Source organism: Pyrgilauda ruficollis, unplaced genomic scaffold (assembly GCF_017590135.1).
Source record: "Pyrgilauda ruficollis isolate IOZ18807 unplaced genomic scaffold, ASM1759013v1 scaffold50, whole genome shotgun sequence".
NCBI classification, from domain to species: Eukaryota; Metazoa; Chordata; class Aves; order Passeriformes; family Passeridae; genus Pyrgilauda; species Pyrgilauda ruficollis.
In genome coordinates, this window is record NW_024526600.1 from 7,535,501 (window position 1) to 7,558,752 (window position 23,252).

Here is a 23,252-nt window from a genome sequence, read left to right on the forward strand (position 1 = left end):
TATGAACAGGAACACTTAGATCCAAATCAAGGTGTAGGCATGACAGCTACAGAAAACTAGAATTATTATTTCCCTTCCACTCCCCAAGGAAATGTAAAGAAACACTTTTCTCCTCCAAATATTTACCAGGTGTATCACGTGGAATATATTCTGTCAAGAGATGCACCCAAAGGTGCACAGAAATGTTTAACAGTTCCATCTATCTGAGCAGACTTACACTCCACTTTTCACAAGAATCGACCTCGTCTCGGGGCCAAATCCAACCTGCTCCAAATCAGGGATTTCTTCATTGATGATGTCAAATGCTTTCCCATCTTCATCCTCAGACTGGAAAAGTGCCACTGCAGACTCTATGAAATCCTAAGAGGCAGCACAGGAGTTAGAGGACAGTCACAGCTCCATGACTCTACACAAGATAAAACATTTTGGGAGAGAGTTCTAGCCAGAAATACAGCATTTTATAGAGCTTGAAGGGGCTTGGCTCCCTGGTGTGGATCTTTATGGGATATTTTGGCATTGAATTTCTGGAATAACTCCAAGCCTGGCAATCTGATATGGCCTTCAGGGGTTTGCACTGAAGAGGGGAAGAGGCTGCTGCCCTTGAGCACCATCCTCTCCACTTTGAGGACGGCTCAGAGTGCAAAGATGCCTGTGTGGGAAGAGTTAAGAAGAAAAGAGTTTAGCACTGATCTTCCAAAAGCCTCACAAGTAACTACTCCAAGCATGACCATGACTATAATTTTTTACTGAACTTCTCCTTCCTCATCCCTTTCCAGCAACATGGCAATAATTATGGAGAGGAAAAGCCTGGGCAAGATCACCTTTCCAGCACAAGGGGTTTGTACTTTTTGGATACATCCACTACAGCTATAAATAAATCCTGCTTAACACTGTCACATTCTCTCTTACATAGCTGTGTGACACTACTTTGTGCTTTCAGCCAGCTTAGTTTCTTGGCCAGCTTACTTGCACAGCTTCAGATTATTTGAATTTGGGCTTCAAATCTTCAGCTTTTTAACCACTTAGCAATTTTAAGCACACGGTTCAGTCGCTGCTTGGGAAAACAGAAAACAACAATCCATTCACTTTACTCCTCTGACTTTTAACAGAAAGCAGGAACTCAATTTCAGTGTTTCCCAATCATTCAGCAGTGTTATAAATTGAAACTCAGTAAGTCCTGCAAACAAGAAACAATTGCTGTCAAGCCAATAATGTGGTTGTCACAGACTCACAAACATATGAGGACTCCACCCTGAGTATTATTACATTAAACACTGGGAAAACAAAGATTTATAAAAGATTTATCAAAAAACCACCTAGAAATTAAGGCCAAAGCAAGCATGCAGCCAGATTAATTTGGCCAGGTGAACCTGATCAAACAGGCTCTTTGGAGGACACCACGTCTTTCTACAGGACACAATCACAATGAATAATGAAAACCAGTTTTAGAACTTAATGTGGTTCTACTTCTCTGCACTGTTTACAGGACAGTAAAAGATGATGGAACAAATTCTGGAGTAAAACTGGTTCTCTTACTGTGCTGACCACTTCCTTCCTCCATTTAATTAAACTATTGCAACTATTTCAGGTATACACTAGAAATTGAAGTGCCAGGTCTGGAAAAATCATAATGAACTGCAGCTTCAGAGTACTTTTCAGGGGAAAAAAAAAAAAAAAAGAAGGAAAGAACAACCAAACTAGTGCAGTATTAGTGCAAATGAAAACCAGCTACTCTTAACAGTCCTAAAGCAAAAGAGTACCCAAAAAGTCATTTAGATCAAATCTACACATAATTTCCTTAGCTAAGTTAATAATACTTACATATATCCACAGTGGTAATTAAATTTAAAACATATTTCAAATTCAGCCATCATTCTTTTCTCCCTGAACTTCCACTACAACTTCTCTTAAAACAAGCAACAGGAAAAATACTTTTTGAGAAAAGTCTTTCAGATCACAGCAGATCATTCTAGACTTGAAAACATTAGTGGGAAAGCTCTGAAGGCAACACACTCAGAAACTTTGCTCTTTCACTGAGCCATGGACAAACCCCAGCTTGAAATGCATTTGCCTCTGCAGAGCAGAAGCAAATGTCAGTGTCCCCAAAAGCAGCTCCCAGTCCAGACTGCTGCCTGCCCCCAGGAATGGGCTCTGCACTTGACTCAGGTGTGTTCAACACAGATGCTGACAGGGAGGTGGCAGCAGCTGGAGAAGAACCATCCCACAAGATCTTTTCATCTGTGCTTCCCAAACACCCCCTGAGCCCCCATCAGCCCTTGTGACTGTTCACTGCAGCAATATTCAAGGCAGCCAAAAGCAGCCCTTGCAGTGTGCCCACATTGAGCACATCTTCACCAGTGCCTGGGGAAGGGGATAACAATATCCCTGTGGATTCTGAGACCATTGCAACTTTTACCTTCCCCTGACAGAATTCCTGAGCTCAGGGAGAAGAGCCAGGACATTTGCTGTGCAGTCAGGGGCCTCAAGCACACAGAGTTTGGATTTTTGCCCGGGTCCCCTTGAAACGGAACGTTTGGTACTAAAACATTTTTAAAATCCTGACCTTAAGTATGGTATACAAAGTCACAAAGGGAGCATATGGCCAGGCTGGGCAGTGCCCTGTGTGCTGCACATTGCCCAGAGGGAGGCAATCTGCTGGTCAAGCCAAACAACACAATGCCAGGGCCATTACTCATTCCATTGGCAAGCAGCTGGTTGCCTTCAGTTATGCAACAAACTGAGGGGAATTATTCCTTTTCACTTCTATTATCAATAGGTAAACATTTATACATATTGATAAGCCAAGTGGAATGATGTATGTTGATATATGACTGTGAATGATACATGTTTTTAAAATGTTAATAACTTGAGCCTTCTTACTGTTTTAGGTACAAATGAAATTAAATACATGACATGGAAGGTCATTCTTGCTACCCACATGCATGATTTTAACTTGTATTTATGTCCTTTGCCAAGAGAAAAATCAAAAAAGATCAATTTAAGTTGCTCAAGTACTCTATATACAGCTGGAAAAGAGAGGAGAACTAAGATTATTCAGTAATTGAATAGGATTCTGCACATTCAAAATGAGGAATCTGAAGAAATTTCCTACCTACTTTTTTCTCAGAAAACTAAAAATAAATTATTTAGAGAAGGATATTTTTCTTGAATTCAATTCATTCTCCCATCTTTATTTTGACAGATTCTGATTATAAATACAGCTTTTGCTAGATGCCTGTCATGAAAACCAAACTTGCAAACTGTGAATTTAAGTATGGCCTTCAGGGGCTCACATTAACTTTTTATTAAAAAAAGAAAAGACTGTTGAGACAGTGAGTTTGCTTTAAATCCCCATCTTCAATTTCCACAAAATTCCTGGCTCAGGAATATCACATCTCCTCAGATGAGGAGATGAGTAATCTGAGTTTACAAAACTGGGTAATATCAGAGTGAACAATCTTAGTCTCAGAAGAACTTACTCTTTGCAGCTGTATTTAATATTCACAGAGCTGCAATTATAATAAAAAAACCCTTCAAACACTTACACAAACAAACAAAAAACCCAACCCAAAACAAAGGAAATTATAAAGAAGTTCTAACCTCATATTTCCCTATTGCTAAAAAGTCTAACTTTACTCCCAATAGTGAACTCTTACAAATAGTTTTTATTATTATTTCATCCCTGCCTCCACTAAACACATTTTAGCAGGAGGGATTTTTTTTACCATGATTATGTCTGCTGCCAAAATTTTCTGGCAGAAAAATCACAGACAGAGGGTAATGCTGTTTTAAGGCTTGCAACAGCTGCTGCATTGAAAAGCTATTTTTGTTTTAATCAAGAACTACTCTGTACACTCAGGCACGTTATGCTTTTAAGAAAATTCCATTTGAGAGATTCAAATAGCCTGAGGTGCAGGACTGAGGTACTTGGAAAACCTGGCAGGTAGACAAGGAATTCTGCATGATACAGTTTTTGTATGAACTTCACAAAGACTATTTGGAACCTGCTTCTTCCTTAGTGCAGTCTAGATTTCAGCCAGTAGGCAAAGAATGAGGATGAACATGGGCAAAAGATGGAATGCCCCAACCCAAGGCAGCTGCACAAAGAATAATCTTGCTCTTTATGGACAGAGCTGTGCATAATTTGTAAGAAGTCCATGTGAGTACTTACAGCCTGAAGGAAGCGGAAGGAGAGCAGGGTACTGTCACTTCCCCCCCAGGAGCATCTGTCCTGATAATCTCCCTCCTCCAGCAAGAACTGACGGCCTTTGTAGCGTTCCTTATCATAGGCAACCCAACTGTGGCAGCCCCACAACAAGAAAAAAACAAAAAAGAGAAGTCAGTAAAGGCAAAACAACTGCACACATGATTTTCTCTAACAAATAAAGGGAGATGAGAACCCCCCAAGACCACTAAAATGAGTATCACAAACCCAGCCAATGAACAAAGCAATGCTTGTCTGGAATCACAACAGGCACCCATCAAGTGTTCTTTGTGGATCAAAATCCTGCCATGTGATTCTTTATCCAACAATAGTTGATTTATGTAATGCTTCTCTGTGTACCTCCTCTCAGCCAGCCACATTCCCAACAGCAATGTTTGGTACCACAGAGCCCAGGATGCAGCTAGGTGCCAAAACTTTCAGTGATAAAAACACTAGCAGTGGATCTCTTCAGTGTGCTAATAAATGATGAGACCCTACCCTTGCTGGAGCTGGAGACAAAATTAACAAATTTCAGCAGAACAAGATTTGGCCTGCTTGTATTTTTTTTGCTTTAATCTAAAACTGTATACATATAAAAAGACAAGCAAACTGAATATATAAACCATATTGTATATGAAATATGTTTTAGCAGTAAACAAATAGAAATTTTCAAAATATTTTGAATAAATAGATAAGGCTCAGTTAAAAGAAGGTGTTTCCATATCAACTTCAAATCTCTAACGGATGTCAATTAAAAAAAGTGCTTCTCCCACCTTTTTTTCTTGACAGCAATTCTTTCATTAAAGCTCCCTTGTAAATATTAGAATTGCTGTACAAATTCTCTTGGCAGTGAAATTTGGCAGGCAGGGATAGCTTTACTTTTAGTACCATTTGGTTTACATTAATTCAGCTGTTTATGTTACCACAGCACTAAAAATAAAAGCTGCCACAACAGACAGAACAATGATTTTTAACAATCTGAGGCTTCCCGGATAGCGAACACACAATGCACTTATGAACAGATTATCTGAGTATTAACAATTAAGTTTGTTTTGAATTTAGTGCTCATAAAATTCTGACAGCAGCCTGAAAGGATGTATGTTATTCCATCTTTATGCTAAAGTGGAAAATCCCTTATGAAACAAAAGCAAGATTTTCTGAAAACTGTTTTATTACTGAAGTCCTTGGCAGAAGCAACCACCCTGCCTGCTCTCAGACAGTCCTGTCCTGTTGGGAGAGGGTGAAAGAACAACACGAGGGTGGCTGGTGCTGAGTTTACCTCAGAGCATCCACCTGTGACACAGTCCTGTGTGTGTGTGTGACACAGGGAGGGCAGGACAACACAGAATCCATCCAGTGCTTCAATTAATGAAAACAACAGCACATTCCCAATGCCAGATAACATGCAACAGCTGGCAGAGGAAAACCATTAAGACAATAAAATAGTTTGTAGGTTTCACAGGTATTAAAATGTCAAACTGAAGACTGACCACACCTACCCAAGGTCATTTCAGCAAATTAAGTAGAGACTATCAGAAGTATAAATCAATACAAATTAAAGCTCTGTGTGAACAAAGTGGCTTAATTTATTAGCATCCAAATGGCAAACACGGACTTCACACCTTTCACACATTTAGCTTGGGAGGGTGATAATTGAACAGCTGATAATAAAAGAAATATACACTCCCTTCTCAAAACACTTCACCTGTGGAAGATTCCAATCACCCCTTTTAGCACTCCTAAGCATTTAGTTATGCTTCTCTGTTTTAAAACAAATAAATATAAAAGTGAAATATACTCACACTCCACCAATTACACGTAGTGATCCAATTTCCTCAAACTCCTCATCACTACCAAACAGTGCTGGGACAGAAGTGATGTTTTCTGAAAACTCTTTGGACCATCCTCCAAAGTGGGTTTTCTCATATATTATTATCTAGAAAACATGATGTTGAGCTTAATCCTTCAAAAGTAGACAAGAAGCCTCTCCCTGTACTTTGCTGAAGTTATTGCCCTGACTGCAGTTAACAGCCCCTTCAAGTTCTGCTGAATCACACAGATCAGCTATTAACAATTTGCATCTCTTGCAGCATTTAGTAGAAAAATACCCAAGTCATGCATGTATTTGTATAATTAAAAGTTACCTAAAGCATTAGTGTTTTTGTAGAAAAAGGAGGAAAAAGGAGCAATAGCTCTGGATCAGCTTTCAGCTCCTCAGATCACAGAAGGATCATGGTCTCACTCACAACTCTTGTACTGGAATAGGGGCTAGGATGGAAGGCTTCTATTCCTTCCTCTTCCTTCCTTCCCTCTCCTTTTCTTTTAAAACTCAGTATGTTAAATGGGAAAATCTACCCAAATCCCTTTATCATTACAGTGACTAACATGTCAAGTCAGAAAAACTCATTTTATAGCAAATCCACACTTTCCTAGTAAGTGAAAAACAAACTACTGGTACTTTTACACCTCATCAAACACTAAGTGAGCTTGACAGCATTAGGGAATTTTTCTTCAGCAGCAAGCATTGAATAGTTATCAAAGATCACACACCAAACAAAAGGAAAGTAGCTTGCATAAAGATTTCATATTCCCAATGTGCTTATATTTTATTCTCAATGCTCTCTGTGCTTACCTTGACATTCATTGGCATTTGCACCTTTAGTCCACCCTAAAGACAAATGGGGGGAAAAACAGATATTTATATTAAACCTGAAGCTCCCCTCTGCCATGTGTTTTACAGTACTATCAGAGCATGAAGTCTTTGCAATTTTATTCACCATTTTCAGTGCTGGCCATAGATTTCAAAAGGCCAGGCACACTATAAACCTGACCTACAAACAAATCAGTGCACTGACAAATCTCTTAGACTGCAAGCAATTTCAAAGCATCCCTTCATGGCCTAGAATTCTAAAGTAAATGTTTTTAAACTAATTGATGCTGACCAGTTTTTAAAATTAACTTTTAAGGCTTTGTTGTATGCATTTCAAATTTCTAAAGCACAAATGGTGCAATGTTAGAAGAAAGAGAAAACAGCAGGAACGAGAGAAAATAGAGTCTGACATATTCATGTTTATGGTCAAAGAGCAAATACAACAAATGCATCTTCTCTGGAAATGTGAGTGAATGATGCTCTGTGAGGGAATAAGAGACTGACTAAAGAGACAGCTATTAGGTCTTACTCCTTTATGGCTTTTAAACTATCTTTCTGTGGGCTTGCTATGCAGATAGTAAAATTTGTGTTATACCCCTTCCCATCTCTCTCACATGCAGATCCAAGCGCTGTCTGTCAACACAAAAACCAGCTGCACCTCCCCAGATTTGTGTGCAGAGAAACACTACTGGTAATAAACTCCTTATGCGGTCTTCCATCCTCAGTAGACCCTAACTGAAAAAAGAAAATCATAACCTTCAAAAGGGCTTTTTGGCTAATTAATTTGCATTGGATGCAATAAAAGGAAGAGCCTTTCTGTCTTATTTGACCTCCTCCCAACAACAGCAGTTTCCCAGGAAGATGCTGGGGGGTGCAGAAGCCTGACAAGTCATGGTGACTAAAGCAAGCACACCACGGAGGATTAACCCAGAATGAACATCAGAGCCCAAGCTGTATTTAGGTCAAAACATCTGGGGAAGCAACAATTAGAAAAAGGAAGGCACACAACTTATTAGGAAATTGTGGAGTCCTCACCATTCTTAAGGGACGCAGAGATTTTACATCTGCTGAAGGAATTTCAGGTGGTGAATCACATTCTTCCAAAACTGTCATCTCTCCCTTGTAATTCAAGTCTGAATAAGCAAGCCATCTACAACAGTAAGGACAAATGACTCAATCAGTTCACCAATTAGATTCCAAATACAAAGACCTTATTACAATTATTTTCCTTTTTGTACTCATAAGAGCTAGATAACGTTTGAGACAGCACATCAAAACAAAGCTGTATTTAAATATGCTGGCAACATCACTGCTAGGAAGATCTCAGATACTTTTTCTTAGTCCAAGCTAAATATAAATGAAAGGGAAGAAAATTACCAATTTGTTCACTCAGTTAAAAAAGCCAGCTTGCTACTCTATGAGTATAAAAAAAAAAAAAAGCCAGTACTGAGGATGAGACGTTTGCATTGAGTTTTACCTAAGATTATCACCTTATGAATTAAAAGGCTTCTTACATCAGTCCCATGTCACTTTTTTTCAGTGGAAGTTATTAAAGTATGATTATTTACAACAATCCTTTGGAAAGCTATCATAATTTTGACATGAGGACTAAAAATGCTGGGAGTCCTTCAGACTGTTGTAAATCAAAAGAAACTTGAATGTAGAAGCTGGACACAGGTTTAGGTGACCAAACAAGGAATGGAGGAAGAGGTACAGAACCATATGGAAAATTATTTTCTTAAAACAACCAAGTTTTGTCAAAACTAAGACAAGACTCTGTTTTTAACTCCTTCACCACCCTAAGCTTCACAGACATATTGTGAGACTGTGGGAAGGAAGGCTTGGCTCACCTGGAAAGGCAAGACTCTTGTAATGGAAGAGCTACTGTCATTTTGCAATTATCTGTGGGAAGAGCCACACAACTCCCACGCTTCAGGAACTGTGATGTTTTGGCCCAGGGAACAACAGCCCATTCTGCTCAACACAGGAAGTTCTGGGCTGCCCAGGGGCCTGTGTCACACTGCATCACCTCCCTCCAGAATGTTGCCTGTAGCTTGAGAAATGCTTGGGTGATGCAACACCCATTTTCTGGTGTTCAGCCACAGTGTTATGGCTGTAACAGGGTGGGTGACTTGGGATTCTCCAATGAAATAAAAGCTAATTATAGCTGAGTTGCTTCCTCTATTTATAAAGCTACTCAAATATGGAATTACTGAAGACTTCCTAGTTGCCAGCAACTAGGAAAAAATGCCTTGAAACTAGGAGCCCACAGAGCACAATGCTGACATGTAGGGCTAGGAATATTAAATGTATCTTTACTAATTTCTGGCAAAATCCCCCAAATACTGGTCATGTTGCTGACTGACTTTCATCCCCTGATATTACTCTTGTACCTGCTGGCAAAATGCTGTTTCAAAAGTTCAGTACTCACACTCCTGATCTGACTCTTATGTAAGGGTTTTTCTCAACATCCAGCTCTTCTAAATTGGCAACTGCACCCTGTATGCAGATGGGAAGTCCCTCTGTACTACCAGCTGCCAGGCAGAACTCCACCTCTGGAATGCCACAGTCCTGTGGAAACAAATCAAAGTGTAATGTTTACCCACACTTGCAGACTGTCCCATCTTCTCACCTGCTTTCCAGGCTTTATATGATAGAAAGGTTTTATTCTCTTTAAAATGGAGGCTGGAATTTTTAGAAAAGCCAAGGGAGGTAAATTTCCAGCTCCCACTAATTTTCAAAGAAGAAATTTATGCTGTCAGGCTACTTCCATAAAGGCCAGTTTAAATATTCTCCAGCCAAAGGACTGAACAGCATAGTAAGACTGACTTCTTGTTTTAAAGGCAATGCTTCCGTCACACACATGATGCCTGCATTAACTAAAACTTTCCAGAAATATCTATTACATTCCCACTTCCACCCCTCCATGACAATTAAGTTCTGTAATGCAGAATCCAACTACAGTATCAAGCCATAGGAGTTCAATTTTTTTGTTGTGCTAAATAAATATGCAGCATTTTAGATGAAGAAAGGAAAAGAGATCAGTATTAGAAAACATCTGCTCTGTTAAGTAGACACTTTAGCAATTTTCCTGTTTCCACACAGCAACAACCTCTATTTCAACCTCTATTTCTATTTCAACCTCCATTTCTTGACTGGAAATTTACTACTGGGAGATACCACGATGGAGAACAAACCTGTTGACCACATGCTCCTCTGCAGAATTTGCAGGGATTTTATTGACCCATCCTCATTTTGCACTACTTATATAACATGCATTGCCAACACTTTCTTCCCCAGCACTCAAACACATCATGAAGCAACGAGGATCTCCTGCAAGTCCCTGTTTCAGCAGGGTGTTCCAGACCAGCAGAAGGCAGTTCACGTGTGCAGCTGGAAAACTTCACTTCTCAGTGATAACCTCCCAGAATACTTTCCCTTCTCCTCCTGACCCACAGGCCCCTTTGCTTTAGGACAGAGGGCTTGGACAGCATACAAAGATTCCCAAAATCCTAACGTGGCTGGAGGAACATGCCCCTTTCATGTGTTCCAGAGAAGAGGGATGAGGAGTGGTCTCTGAAGGTGCCCCCAGGGAAGCAGGATTCCCCCAGGGATTTCTGGATTTGGGGAGGAGCCAGGAGGGGCAGACTGTGATAGAGATCCTGCATGGACTGTGGCTTCTGAAAGGAACAACACAAGAGCTTGCAGGGAAACCCAGCAACAGGGCACAAAGGCCCTGGAAGCTACAGCACCTCCTCTCGTGACAGCACCTGCAGCGCTCTCCTCTTGCTCGTGGGTTTTCAGCAGGGTTTCCATGGGGTAACACCCCACTTCTTGGTTCACAGGGCTTTTTCATTAGCTACTGAACTGTCAGCACTAAGTGTGGCAATTAGAATGGATGCACTTCAGGATATTGTTTCACCTTCCTCCTGAGAGCTGAGGTAACACAGTAATACTGCTTTGGCACAGTTACGTTTCCTCTGTATTGTACCTTACAAACAATGCTCACTCTTTGTTTTTTGAGCAGAAACTGCAATACCGGAATTTTTATTTTCAGATTAACAAACCCAGAAAAACTAGGAGAAAAGACTTTCTAGTACAATGCTGCTTTATGGGAAAATGCTAAGGAACACCATTCCTCAATTCTAAGCGGATTGCTAGACAGGATTCAAAAAAAAAAAAAAAATCTCCCCATTGTTCACACACGTATCTTATTAAATCAAAGTTGAGAAATATTTGAAGTCTGTGGATTTTTTTTTCTAAAAATATCTGATATGTAAGAAGGCTGAATTTCATAAATCCAGCAATAAAGCTTGATCCAGAAAATTGGAAGTTGCACCTAGAAGAATTCCACAAATAATGATGCCAGACTCCTAATGGCTGCAGATAAATTCTGAAACTAAGTATCTACAAGACTAGACAAGTAGCAAAATAAAAGTACCTGCCCGAGGGCTCAGACAGAATATGAGATGGAGTATGCTTAATTTTAATTCAGTAGGAGGCTTTTGGTTTTGTTTTTCATTTAAGATTGGAAAAAGGCCGTCTGTAAGCTCTTTTTAAGTCTGCTGTCCTGACTGGAGCTCATGAGGCAGTCTCCAGCCTCAAGAGATGACAAATGTACCAGGGGAGGTAAAGCACAAACACTCGTAATAAAGTCTCTCCTATTTATCACCATCTCTCTCCAGCCAGATTTTGGAAGCAATAAAAAACCTCTACTCATAGTGATTGCATTTTTGTGTGTGTTCTAGATTAAGTCCACACATTTCTTTCATAAAGTGCCACACAATAAACTGAGGTTTTCATCAAAACCAATTCAAATATTTATTTTTAAAGGTGGCAACATGCTTGAGCAGGAAGTACATCATGTTTTCCAAAGACATTTTTTCAAAGTCACAAATACACATTTTGACTTACATATGGAGTTCAATTTACCTCCACTGACGCACAGACTGCAGAGAATGGTAACATTTATTATTACTGTATGAGATGAACGCTATGTATGAGATATATTTGCAGATGTATACTCTGTGCCGTGCCATTCATTTATACCATTCAAGCATGCAAACTCAGCTTGGTAAATACTGGCCCCAGCATGTTCATATTTGCCTGGGCATATTTAACAGCCCTCATTACTTTCAGAGGCTCCTTCAACATTCCCAATGAAGCCACCATCTTTAGAAACAAAATGAAAACCACACAAGTATGACAGCAGTCAGGTGGAGATCCTTCAGTCCAAAGCCCTGCCATCTGCAAGGCGTCAAGATCTGGAAATAAGATACACACATGCACAACTATTATCATGCAAAACTGCTACCGCAGTATTCCAGCCCAGATCCCAAACTGGAAGGTTTCCTCCCTAAACCCACCCCCCAAACTGTGCCACCCCCCATCACAAGCATTCCAAACTCAGGGCATTCATTGTCCTACAGACACATCAGGTAAAAACAGAATAAAAAGCAGGTCAAACAGATTAGGCAGCTGTGCTCATTTCCAGTGATAACACACAACCAGCAAATGCTTAGGTAGATCACAGCCTCCAGGCATCCCTCTCTGCCTGCCTTACTCTGTGGTATTCTCCTCCCGCCTCCACGCAGTCATCCTGGAATGCCTGTACTTCCCTCGTGGGCTTTAGGGAGCTGGGATGTTTACAAAGCATGTGGAACACTTACAGACACCTCCACAAGAGTAACTTGGCCCTCAGCAGAAAGGTGAAAGCTCCTTTTGAAAAGGATTAACACAACCCTTAAGCCTTTAGCACTAAATATTCCTCTTCAGTGGCATCTCTGACATTTTTCTAGCCTGATCAAGAGGTCCAGCAGAAGTGACAGACCTAAAGCCTTCAAGCCCCTCAAGGCGATCTTGGTTGTTTATCCTTCTGGATCTAGGATTACAGCCCTAACAGCTCCAGCAGGGCTAAATAAACTCAGCACTGCTGGTCTTCTCCTTGAACCTGTCAGCGGTGGTGATCACATCAGCCTGTTTAACTGGGATAGTTGTGTGTCAACAACAGGACAAAGAACGCCTAAAGTCTGGCTACTTAAGGGAAATGCCAAAACAAGGATGAGAGAAGAGCCTATTGAAAACCAGGCCTAATTAGCTCTGGTATTAACATGATTGCTTTGTAACACAGTCTAGACACCATTTTACTTTAGATACACATTTTGTCTTTAGGATGCTATCTGCTTCTGGAGCTTTTTTTTTTTTTTTTTATTGGAGCTGTTGGTCCTCCAGGCTTTTTTACACATTCATAATTCTGGCTCCCAGTGCTCCAGCACTGTACCACTCTTGCTACCACCCACCACCAACACCAAACCCAGCTACCAAACTCAACGGGTCTGGTACATTAATAATAAAAAGGAAATACACGATTACTGTCCTGTAAAAACCAGCCAGCAAATCCATCTGAAGCTGCTGGCTGTCTTCCTATGGCATCTGACAAAGTAGTCCCTGCTTAAATTATTAGCTTCTTTTCACCTGGCAAACCACACAAACAAAAGAAACACACCCTTCTTGCAATAGTGTGAACAATCCCATTACAAAGAGCTTTGCTTAAGAAGACTCCACAAGGAATCCAGGTATTCCCTGTCTAACCATCTTGCAGACAGTGATTAGAAACTGCTGTTTCAGATCCCTTGTCACCCTGCAAAACAGTGGTTCACAAGACTATTCCAGAATGGAGGCATCAGGAACTCTTCTTGGCTGTTATTTTTGGAAACATAACATTTGGCACCCTCTTTGGGCTTCCAGAAACAGACAGAAAAAAGCCCAATGTGTGCAGAAAGGTCAAAATATATATTTACAGTAGGCCAGAGAAATGACCTGGCTAAACAGATTGTGCTGCAGGAGCTGCACTTAACCTGGGTGTGCAGGCAGACTTTGCTAGCCTTGGCTTGTGTCTTAGAGGAAATCAGTCTCCACATCATTTCAGACGGGTCTTCATTTTACTGGTTGCACAATCTGTTTCTTTGGAATCTCCTTCCCACAGTTTTCTTGAAATTAAATACACATGGATACACCTAATGCATACCCATGGTTAGCCAGGCCACAAGGTAACCAAGAAGTTAAGAGAATCTCTGCTTTTTGGGGAGGCTTGAAGCCAAATCAAGAGCACAAAGCTACTGGCGGGCTGTTCTTCAGTCAATATGCTAGTAAAAAAATTAAAATATTAATCTCCTACAGTTTCCTCAGTAAAAAACTGTTTTTCCTCTTCTTGGCAAGCTGCTTTCTTCTCAAATATTTAGCCGATGTTCAAATCTGTTAACTCAAGGCAACTGAGAGCCATTAAACAAAGACCATTAAAAACTACTTGAAAAACTGGAAGACAAGCCAGACAACCTGGACACAGAGCCAGTATGGCCAAACTACCCTGGAGAAAAGACACTGACAGCCTATGAAAAAGAAAATGGCAGTAAAACACACAAACACACGAGCTGTCTGAAAAAGAATCCACTATTTGTTAAATAAAAACAAAGCCTACATTTTTCACAAAAAATAAATAAGCTAGCACTTTGGGAAACTACCTTCTAAAAGCAGTTCCACAGCAGCTAAGAATCAACCTAAAAACAGCAGTGATGCCTTCATGAATCAAGCTGTAGAGGACAAAACCTGGCCTGGTGAGGGCACTAAACTCACCAACCACACCCGCTAGAGGTTTAATTTACACGAGGAAAGTGTTGATTACTGCACTAGTGTACAGTAACAAAGCTTTCCATCTGTGTTCTACATAAATGAACCCCAGACTGGAAGAAGAACAAAAGTCAAACCTATTTAGCTGTACTGCAAAAGTTTTTACCGAGCATGATGAAGTTAAGCAAGTATCTTTCTTATCCAAGAGTCTTCTTTCATAGCCAAGACATCCAGCTTCTCTTTGCTGTTATTGTGGAAAACCTTCATTTATTTAGTTTTCTTCCACATTATTGATCAACATTCATATTGCATATTGGTCAAAGGCTTTTAATATGTTTAGCTCAAATAAATGTTAACTTCATTATTCTTGCCTTCAGTCAGCCTCTTTTGAATTAATTCCTAAGTTTTTTAAGAGAATGAAAAAGTATTTCTAATTGTTATGACACTATGCCCCTGTACTGATGACAAAAAGGTTATCAATTTTAAAATGACCTCTATACCAGCAGAAAACAGAAAAACCACTTTACTAAAAAATCTTTCACATTGTGATACAATTGATAATCCACTCACAGCAAGGGCCACTGCCCTGTGAGTAACTGAAATGCCACACTGAACAATGAGACCACTAAGTCTTCTTAAATCACAAGATCTGGAAAATATATTCCTCATTCACTGAATAACAATGGATGCATTATATTTGGTTTTAGCCATTTGATTCTTATCTTTTCAACAAAAAGCCTTCTAAACTGAAGGCTGTAGGCAGAGCTGTATGCTGTAGGTGTACCGCTGGTCCAAGTGGAGATCCTACAGATGGCACAAAAGCTGTAGAGGGAATAGCAGCAGTTTTTGGAGGCTACACTGTACACACAGGATTGGAAACCCAACTACTACTGAGGCAGAAACCACACAGACATGGCAGACAGCTTAAGATAAAAACTCCTTCAAAAAATATGGATTGATTCCATTTAATTTCAAACAACTGGACAGGTAACCATCTAAAAGCAGGGGAGCCTGTGTGAGGGTGGTGGCAAAGAAATATAATACACCTGCTCAATAACTCAGCAAGAAAGGGAAATTTAGCACAGCAAAAGCCCTGGAATTTATCACCTAGACAGTGAAAAAACTGAGCCACAGCAAATTTGAACAAAGTCAGGAACACTACACACACATTGTCCATTGCTGCTAATACACCAGTGTAACCAGCAAATCAATTATGCATGTGAGAAAATTGTGTAGAAAATCTATACCTTTGTTACATGTTTGATGGAACCAACTGTGAGGTTTCTTCGATGATGTTTTATGCCTGGGAGATCCCAAAGATGATCCAGCACAGCTTCTCCTTCTTCTAGTACATGTCTTCGACCCTGGAACTTTGGTTTCTCATAAAAAATCCAGCTGCAATAATGATAAAATGAACTGAGTCATTGCTGGTAGAGCATATCTGATGGAAAGCCTAGGAAAAAGTTTTTCTTACTAAAACAAATATCACATCTTCCTTATGCTGTCCCTCAGTAGACACATTCACTTTGGTATTGAAAAGGAAAATACACAGTTCTTCTCCAGGACAAAATATAAAATAAAGATGCAGCTAAACTACAATGTGAATGAGCAGCCTTATTTTGCCAGGCCAAATGTACTAACTGTCACATCAAAACGTGTCCTGTTCAGGCAGACACTATAAAAGGCAGAAAACATACTAATAATGGCATCCAGCATTCCACAGGATGTGAAAGAAATGTATGCAAAAGCACACAAGGCTGCCTCAAAACTGCATAAATGTGACATGCATGGCTGACAGTCAGAAAGATTCCCTGCAAGCCCCACCAATTAAATTCCAGTGCAACAACTGACACAGACCTGGTCCCAGCTTCCCAAAGCAAACTGAGGAGCACTTGCAAACTTAAAGGTCCTTGTATATATCCTTCTGTGTCCACATTCCTTTCAATGCCACATGAAAACTAGCAGCTGAGAATGTGCATTTGATGGTCCTTTTGCAACAGCTACTGTATAATGAAACTGAACTGTAAAAATCCACCTTTTTTTTTTTTTAATACACATATTTCTAGTCATGATTATGGCTGCACTGGCTCAGCACTTCAGGCAAGAGCTCTAAACTCACTTGTGGCTCTATTAGAAACCTTCTGTTTGAAGCTATCTCCCAGGAGAAACAAGATATTTTTTTTAGTGCAGCATTTAAAACCTTGTTTTATGCTTTTTCACTGGTATCACTCTAATTATAAAGCAAGAAAAAGACACTACTGCAGATGGGACATGTGTCATAAATAAAAGAAATAAAAACACAAGAGGAACACACAAGCAGTCTTTTGGAAAGACTCTATTTAATATGACCTGGATTTCTTACCATCCTCTAATTATCCTAAGTACTGTTCCAATGGGAAAGATCCATGATGAGGCATCTAGCACATCTGAATGAACTTCTTGTTTACTTTTGTTGCCACAAGTATCATAAATAATAATCTGAAACAATACACAATGCATGCAAATGAGGGCCCATTTCAACACAGAGCACAGTTATTTTTTTGCTTGCAGTTTGTGCCCACTCAACTGAGAGGCTACACTGTTTCTTCCTTTATGAAACACTCAGAGAAAACAATTGCTGAGAAAGACAGGAAAATTACTAGTGGCAGGATTTTAAATAATATATTCTCACTATTAGCATGGGAAAGCACATACTATTAATACATAAAAATATAGAAAATTAGACTAACAACTTCAGATGCTTTCCATTCAAAAATTACAGTATGACAAATTATTCCATGAGTTACGTGACACAAACTCTGCTTACCTTCCCTGGTCTTGGGTTGTATTTGAGACTTGCCCTGTCAATGAGGTTCTGAAATTAAAAGGACATGGCAAACAACTATTAACAACCACAAGAGTGGCACAAAGCACACGCAGATTATTCTGGGTCCTCTATTCCTGTACATGCACACAACTGTCTTTAGTAGAAAAAACCAAGATTTGTTTCATTGCCATTCAGAGCTGGTGTAAATTATTTAGCAGGGTCAACCAGCAGAAAGCAGCATGTGCTAGAAAGGAAGAGCTGTTATGGAAGTTATAACCTTTACAAATGTATTACCCCTTCCCAGCAAACAATAAAATGCATTTCTTAACAGAGGAAAGGAAAAAAGATACATCTAACACAGACTGGAGTATCCCCAACATCGTGGAAAGACTTCTTCAGTTACACACTTGGTCTATGTGGCACTTTCAGATTCTAAACATGGGAAGAACTCTCTCCATACCCTCATCTGCCATTGCTTTAAGCACACTAAAAAAAGAAATCCTAATCTATGGAAGCAGCTATGTTATCTACTTGCTAACTGAGCTAGAGTTTGTAGAAGACACTGTGATGAAACAATCAAAGAGCCCAGTAAGCTGATATTTATACATTTTTTGGACAAGATGACTCTATTTATCTCAGAAGTGAAAGAACTAAAAGAACAATTTTCATATAAAAGGCAATTCCAACATCTTCAGGTTGAAATATCCTTAACATGGAGAAGTCTGTCTTGTGCTATTAGAGAATTTTTATTATGCATATTTCCCCATTTTGCCTTCTGTTCAAATATTCTGTTTTACAGTTAAATCACTTTCACCTGTGTGCTGAACCAAGACTGTTATCTTTTAAAATTTATTTCATCAGAAGACTTTTTTTTTTAAACTATGAAATGAAAAAAACCCTAATGACTTCTGATAAAAACTTTTGACTGCTTTAATGATAAAAACTTAATTAAAAGGTAGCATGGAGGATAGGGAGGCAGCAACTTTGAATCTGGGCTAATCACTTTGATTATAAATATCATGTGACATGACAGCTTACCGCTGACAATTCTCCCAGTTTTGGCACGGCGTTGTCTTGGAACCAGTGAATCTTTGGCTGCAGCATATCCTGGAGAATGCTTCCAAATCGGGTCCCCTTTTCAGAAGAGCCTTTTCTGGCAGATTTCAAGTACTGGTAGTACACACTTGTAGGAGGCTGTGTTACAGCAGCATCAGCTTTCTCTGGAACTGGTTTGCAAGGTGTCTGACTGGGAGAAGACACATCTGGAAACTGTTCTGGTTGCTCCTGTGAGTCAAGCTGCTCTTTTGAAAGGAGAAATGATTGTTCAAGCAAAGATCTACTTTGGTCATTTGATTGAGGGGTTTCTTTAAAATTCCCTCTGCACTGACTGGAAAGGCAGTTGTCTTCTCTCTCAACATCAAGAGTATCTTCCTCATACGAAGGTTCTTCCTCCTCTTCCTCCACCCCGTCCTCCTCATCCTCCTCCTCTCTGCTGAAGCGGGCAGTGAACTGCAGGCGCTCGGACACCGACTGGAGGAGGGAAAGCACAGAGGTGTGCTCAGAGCTGTCTTTGGAGACTCCCCCAGGACGGCTTTCTGGAGACACGTCCGTGGACAGCAGATCTTCCTGGGAGCTGTCGTCCTCGTAGATGGGAGACAGAGAGAAAGGATAAACTCTGTAGCGCTTGGCCTCCACGCTCAGGAAGGACTCCGAGCCTCGGCTCTCTGCTGCATTGCTCACCTTGCTGTCCTGCCCGTAAAGACACATTGACTCCTGCTTATTCCGTGCTCTAGCAGGCCTTAGATGATCTGTATTGTCTGAAGGCAAATCAGAAGGAGAAAGAGAACCAGTTTGCATCTCATCAGTTGAGACAGATTTGTTCTCAGTTTGAAGAGCACCTTCATAAATGATGGTAAAAGAACTGTTTTCCCACTGTTCAATTAGTGGAGAAGAGGCCAAAAGTTCTGTTGGTTCTTTCATGCCATTGCTGCAGTCCAGGCCATTTTCTTCAAGCTGATCATTTCTCTCCATGTCTTGACCCTTGATTTGTGCCAGCTTCAGAATCTCATTATTTTGGACAAAGATTGTGTTGAAGCAGTGTTTCCCTTCACTAGGCTCTCCAGGAACAGACAGTTCAGGTATCATGGACAGTGCATCTAATCCAGTACTAACCTCTGCTCCCTCATTTGCCCCTTCTGCTAGTTGCTCTTCACTCTCCACTGCCTTTGAATTTTGTAAGGTTGCTTTTACTTGTACAGGTACTTCCTCTGCAGCCTCTTTCGCTCATACAGACTGTCCTCTGCATTGCTTTCCAGAGACATCTGAGGGCTGCTTTTATCTTTGGAGTCACTCTGCAGGCTGATACATTCTTCACCACACATAAAAGATGACAAATTAACATTTACAGCTGGCAGCAGTGTGCACTCTGGCATATTTGTATTATTGCTTGAACCTTTTAATTGCAATGGCAAAAGCATTTCTTCAGTCACAGCAGCATCTCTATCTATAAAATGTAAAGTTCCATCAGATTTTCTACTTATTGCTGATATTTTGCCACACATTTCTGCTGCAGCCAGATGGTCACACACCTTTCCATTGTGCCTCTCTTCTGCTGGTGTCAGAAGATCTGATTCTGGCCTTGCTAAACTGCCAGAGGAAAGAAATCCATTTGTTTGACAAGTAATTGCATTATTTGCTACTTTTTCATCTTTTTGGGGCCAACCTATGCCATTTTCCATACAATTTGGAAGCAAACGACTTGAGCAATCTGCCTTTTCACAGTTTACAGCTACAGTCTGAGTTTCAACCATCTCTGTTGGTTCCTGAATGTTGGCAGGAAACCTCATATCCAGACTTAAAGTCTCTGGCATTTCAGCCTCAGGTTTAGGCTGAATGTTTCCAGAAAGCCTTTTCCTCTCAGTGCCTCCCTGCTGACTGGATGCCAGTTTTTGTATGGCTGAGTTAATGACACTGTCAACTGCTTCTTTTGCTTTTAGTTCTAGTGCCCTATGTAGGTCAATTTTATCGGGGATGGAAGAGAGTATCTTTTCATCTTGATTATTTGTATCCACTCTTTCATTTCCTGTAAACGAAGATGTGCCTCCTCCACCGGTCTCATTAAAATCTTTTAATGACTGCACAGCTGACTGGATTTCTCCTGCTGCCAGCTGCACACTTTCAGCCTTCTGATAATTTGCCATATCCATATTTATTAAACCATCCTTGTTCCCACAAAGCTGGCAGACACCAAAGCCTTCTTTTGCTATTACTTCTTCTGTAGCCAAGTGTAAAACCAAGTCTACTATTTCTTCAGCTTTCTTCAGCAAAGCAGCAGCATCTGGAAAAGAAGAACATTCTTGTCCTTTCCCAGAACAGAGACCATTTGCCTGGGCAGGTGCAGCAGCTTTTTGGCCAGAAGGGGCTTCCAAAGGAGCAGAAGCACCAAGAATCACCTGTCCCACAGCATCCCTGCACACAGTCTCAGAATGGGCTGACTCAGATGCAGTTCCCAAAGATACCAAGGGACAGATGGGTGATGGCATTGCCTCGGCCAGGACACTGCTGTCAGCCTGTTGTGTGGAGAAGGCTTCATCTGCCCCATCACTAGCTCTGTGACTGGAAGAATTACTGTTCCCCTGAGCAGTGCTGGACATCTCCAAGGCAGAAGCAGGAAGGTTGGAGGCTTCTCTGGATACCAGAGAAGTGGGCCTGGAGATGCAAACAACCTCTGTATCTACTCCATCAGCACAGCCATCAAGCACAGGAGGAGCAATCTCAGGTTCCTGAGAATTTGCTGGGCTGAAAGTTCTCAGGTCTCCTGAGCAAGGCGGCCCCTCAGTCACCCTGTTCACAGGGATCATTCTCCCAGACTCTGCAGCTGGAAAAATAAAGCTGTCCTTTTCAGAAGCAGCAATCTGGCCATTTTCAGAGTTAGTGGCAGAAGGCAGCATGTCTCCTTCTTTGTCAGATGAAGAATCAATTACTGTGGGTGATAGCCCAAGTTTATTGCTGTTTTCCTTCTTGGAAGAAAAATTAATACACCTGCTTTTAGAAACAGGTGGAGACTCAGAAATTAAGTCAACATCATCTTTTTCATGGCTGAAAGCAGAATGGTTGGTCAAAGGCTTTCCTTCAGATCTCAAGGCAGAACGAGGAAGCATCACAGAGGTAGACTCGTGGGTTGGAAGAACTGTCAGCTCATCAAAATGTGTTTTCACACTTTGACACCCATGTGCACACGGTGACACATTGGCAAGGTTTTCCACCGCAACCTCAGACAAAACCTTCATTGCTTCTTCACTCTCCATTCCTGGACAAGGAAAACCAGTCTGCTGTGTGCCAGTATCCTTAGAATTCCCCACATGGATTAGCCTGTGACCATTCTGTACATGCACTGCTTTCCCTGACCCACTCAGTTCTTCATTACAAGTCCCCCTGCCCATGACTGTATCTTCATCATGTCCAATAAATGACTCTGAAGCAGTTAGATTGCCTGTGGCCAAGCACTTTCCTCCTTTGGATTCCATGCTGAGCGAAGTAGGTATTTGTTCATTAAAAGGGAAAAGAACGGTAGCAGGAGAGTTCCGTGGATTTTGCTCTCTTTCCACAGTGGTCAAAATTTTCTGTGCATCACCATTTCTTGGATCACCATCTTTACTGTCACTCCTGCTGTGCTGATCTGCTTTCTGCTGAAATGTAGTGGTACTGAAATGAAGCCTCTGGACATCCAATGTTCGCTCTAAGTGATTATTCACTTGATGATTACAGCAAAGTTCTCCCTTCCCCACCTGCAGTTCTTCATTAACTGTCTTGCTTTTTGACTTGGATGAATGTAAACAATTATCCTGTATTTCTTTTGAGGATTCCTTATTACCTGCTTTACTACAATAATTTTCTTTATCCAAGTTAGATGTGGCATTTTTGTCTGTCTGAAACAGAGTTCCTGTTTCTCCCGGCAGATCATCTTCTTTTCCATCCAAATCGTTTGCAGAACTGACTTGAAGGGAATGAGTACTCTGGGAAGTGGAATTGGTTAGGATCCCACTGTTTCTACCACTAAATGGCAATAATGAATCTAGTGAAAATGTCCTTTTAACTTTTGTTGCAGCTAAAGCAGGTGCATTTCTTAAATGTAACTCATGACATGATTCAGTGGATAAAGCTGTGGCCTTTGCAGTTCCTTCATGTTTACTCCTGCCCAAGCAATGCTGAGCTTTACCAGACTGTTTGCTTCCCACTCTAACTGCAGAAAAATTTAATATGGCATCATCTTGGTGATCTTTACCCTCATCTCTTCCATTTTCTTCTATTAGGCATCCTGATTTCAGAGACAGAGTTGTCTGGACTTCTCCATTTTCTTTGACTGTTGAAACATTTCTGTTCTCAGGACTTTTTTCTCTTTTTCCAGTTTCTGACTGGTTCCTCAGGAGCTGCCTGATCCTTGCAGAACCCCGATATGTTGCATATGTGACTGCAGGTGCCTCTGGCTTCCGTCGTGTCTGCCTGGAACGAGGATCATCAATATCAGCAAGGACAGACAATAAACTGCTGGCACAATAATAAAGTTCAGCACTGGCTGCAGATGATGTAAAATACTGTTTTACTCCACAGGTTAGCACAAACTGTAGATTGCATTCAACACTACTTTCCTCCTTCTTCTGCTAAACAGAGGTTTGTGTGACAAATGATATAGACACCACCTTTTACCAAAAAAGCCAACTTAAACTATAAGTAAAAAAATAGAAGTTGGCTGGACCAAATTCTATCATTTATTTTTTACCAGACAAGGGAATTACTACTGACAAGTGTCACTGCAAGGCAACATTTGTAGAGATCAGTTTTCCTCTTTTGAAGATGTTTGATCCTTCCAAAACAGGCCTGCACATTAAAACTGAATAAAATTTACTATACTAACTTTCATTAAAACATTGAATTGAAATTTAAATTTTTAGCCAAGCTCTCAATAT

The 23,252-nt window shown here is 40.6% G+C and overlaps 1 protein-coding gene across 1 annotated transcript in view; it reads right to left on the reverse strand.

Annotated features, from left to right (window-relative positions):
- Window positions 1-23,252, reverse strand: part of CRYBG3 (crystallin beta-gamma domain containing 3) — an 82,586-nt gene that overhangs the window by 22,026 nt on the left and 37,308 nt on the right. The window contains 11 exon segments of the mRNA XM_041480178.1: window positions 218-360; window positions 4,172-4,298; window positions 6,007-6,140; window positions 6,837-6,872; window positions 7,890-8,004; window positions 9,286-9,425; window positions 15,728-15,875; window positions 16,843-16,958; window positions 17,287-17,334; window positions 18,325-19,568; window positions 19,571-22,788. Coding sequence (XP_041336112.1) covers window positions 218-360; window positions 4,172-4,298; window positions 6,007-6,140; window positions 6,837-6,872; window positions 7,890-8,004; window positions 9,286-9,425; window positions 15,728-15,875; window positions 16,843-16,958; window positions 17,287-17,334; window positions 18,325-19,568; window positions 19,571-22,788 — 5,469 coding nt within the window.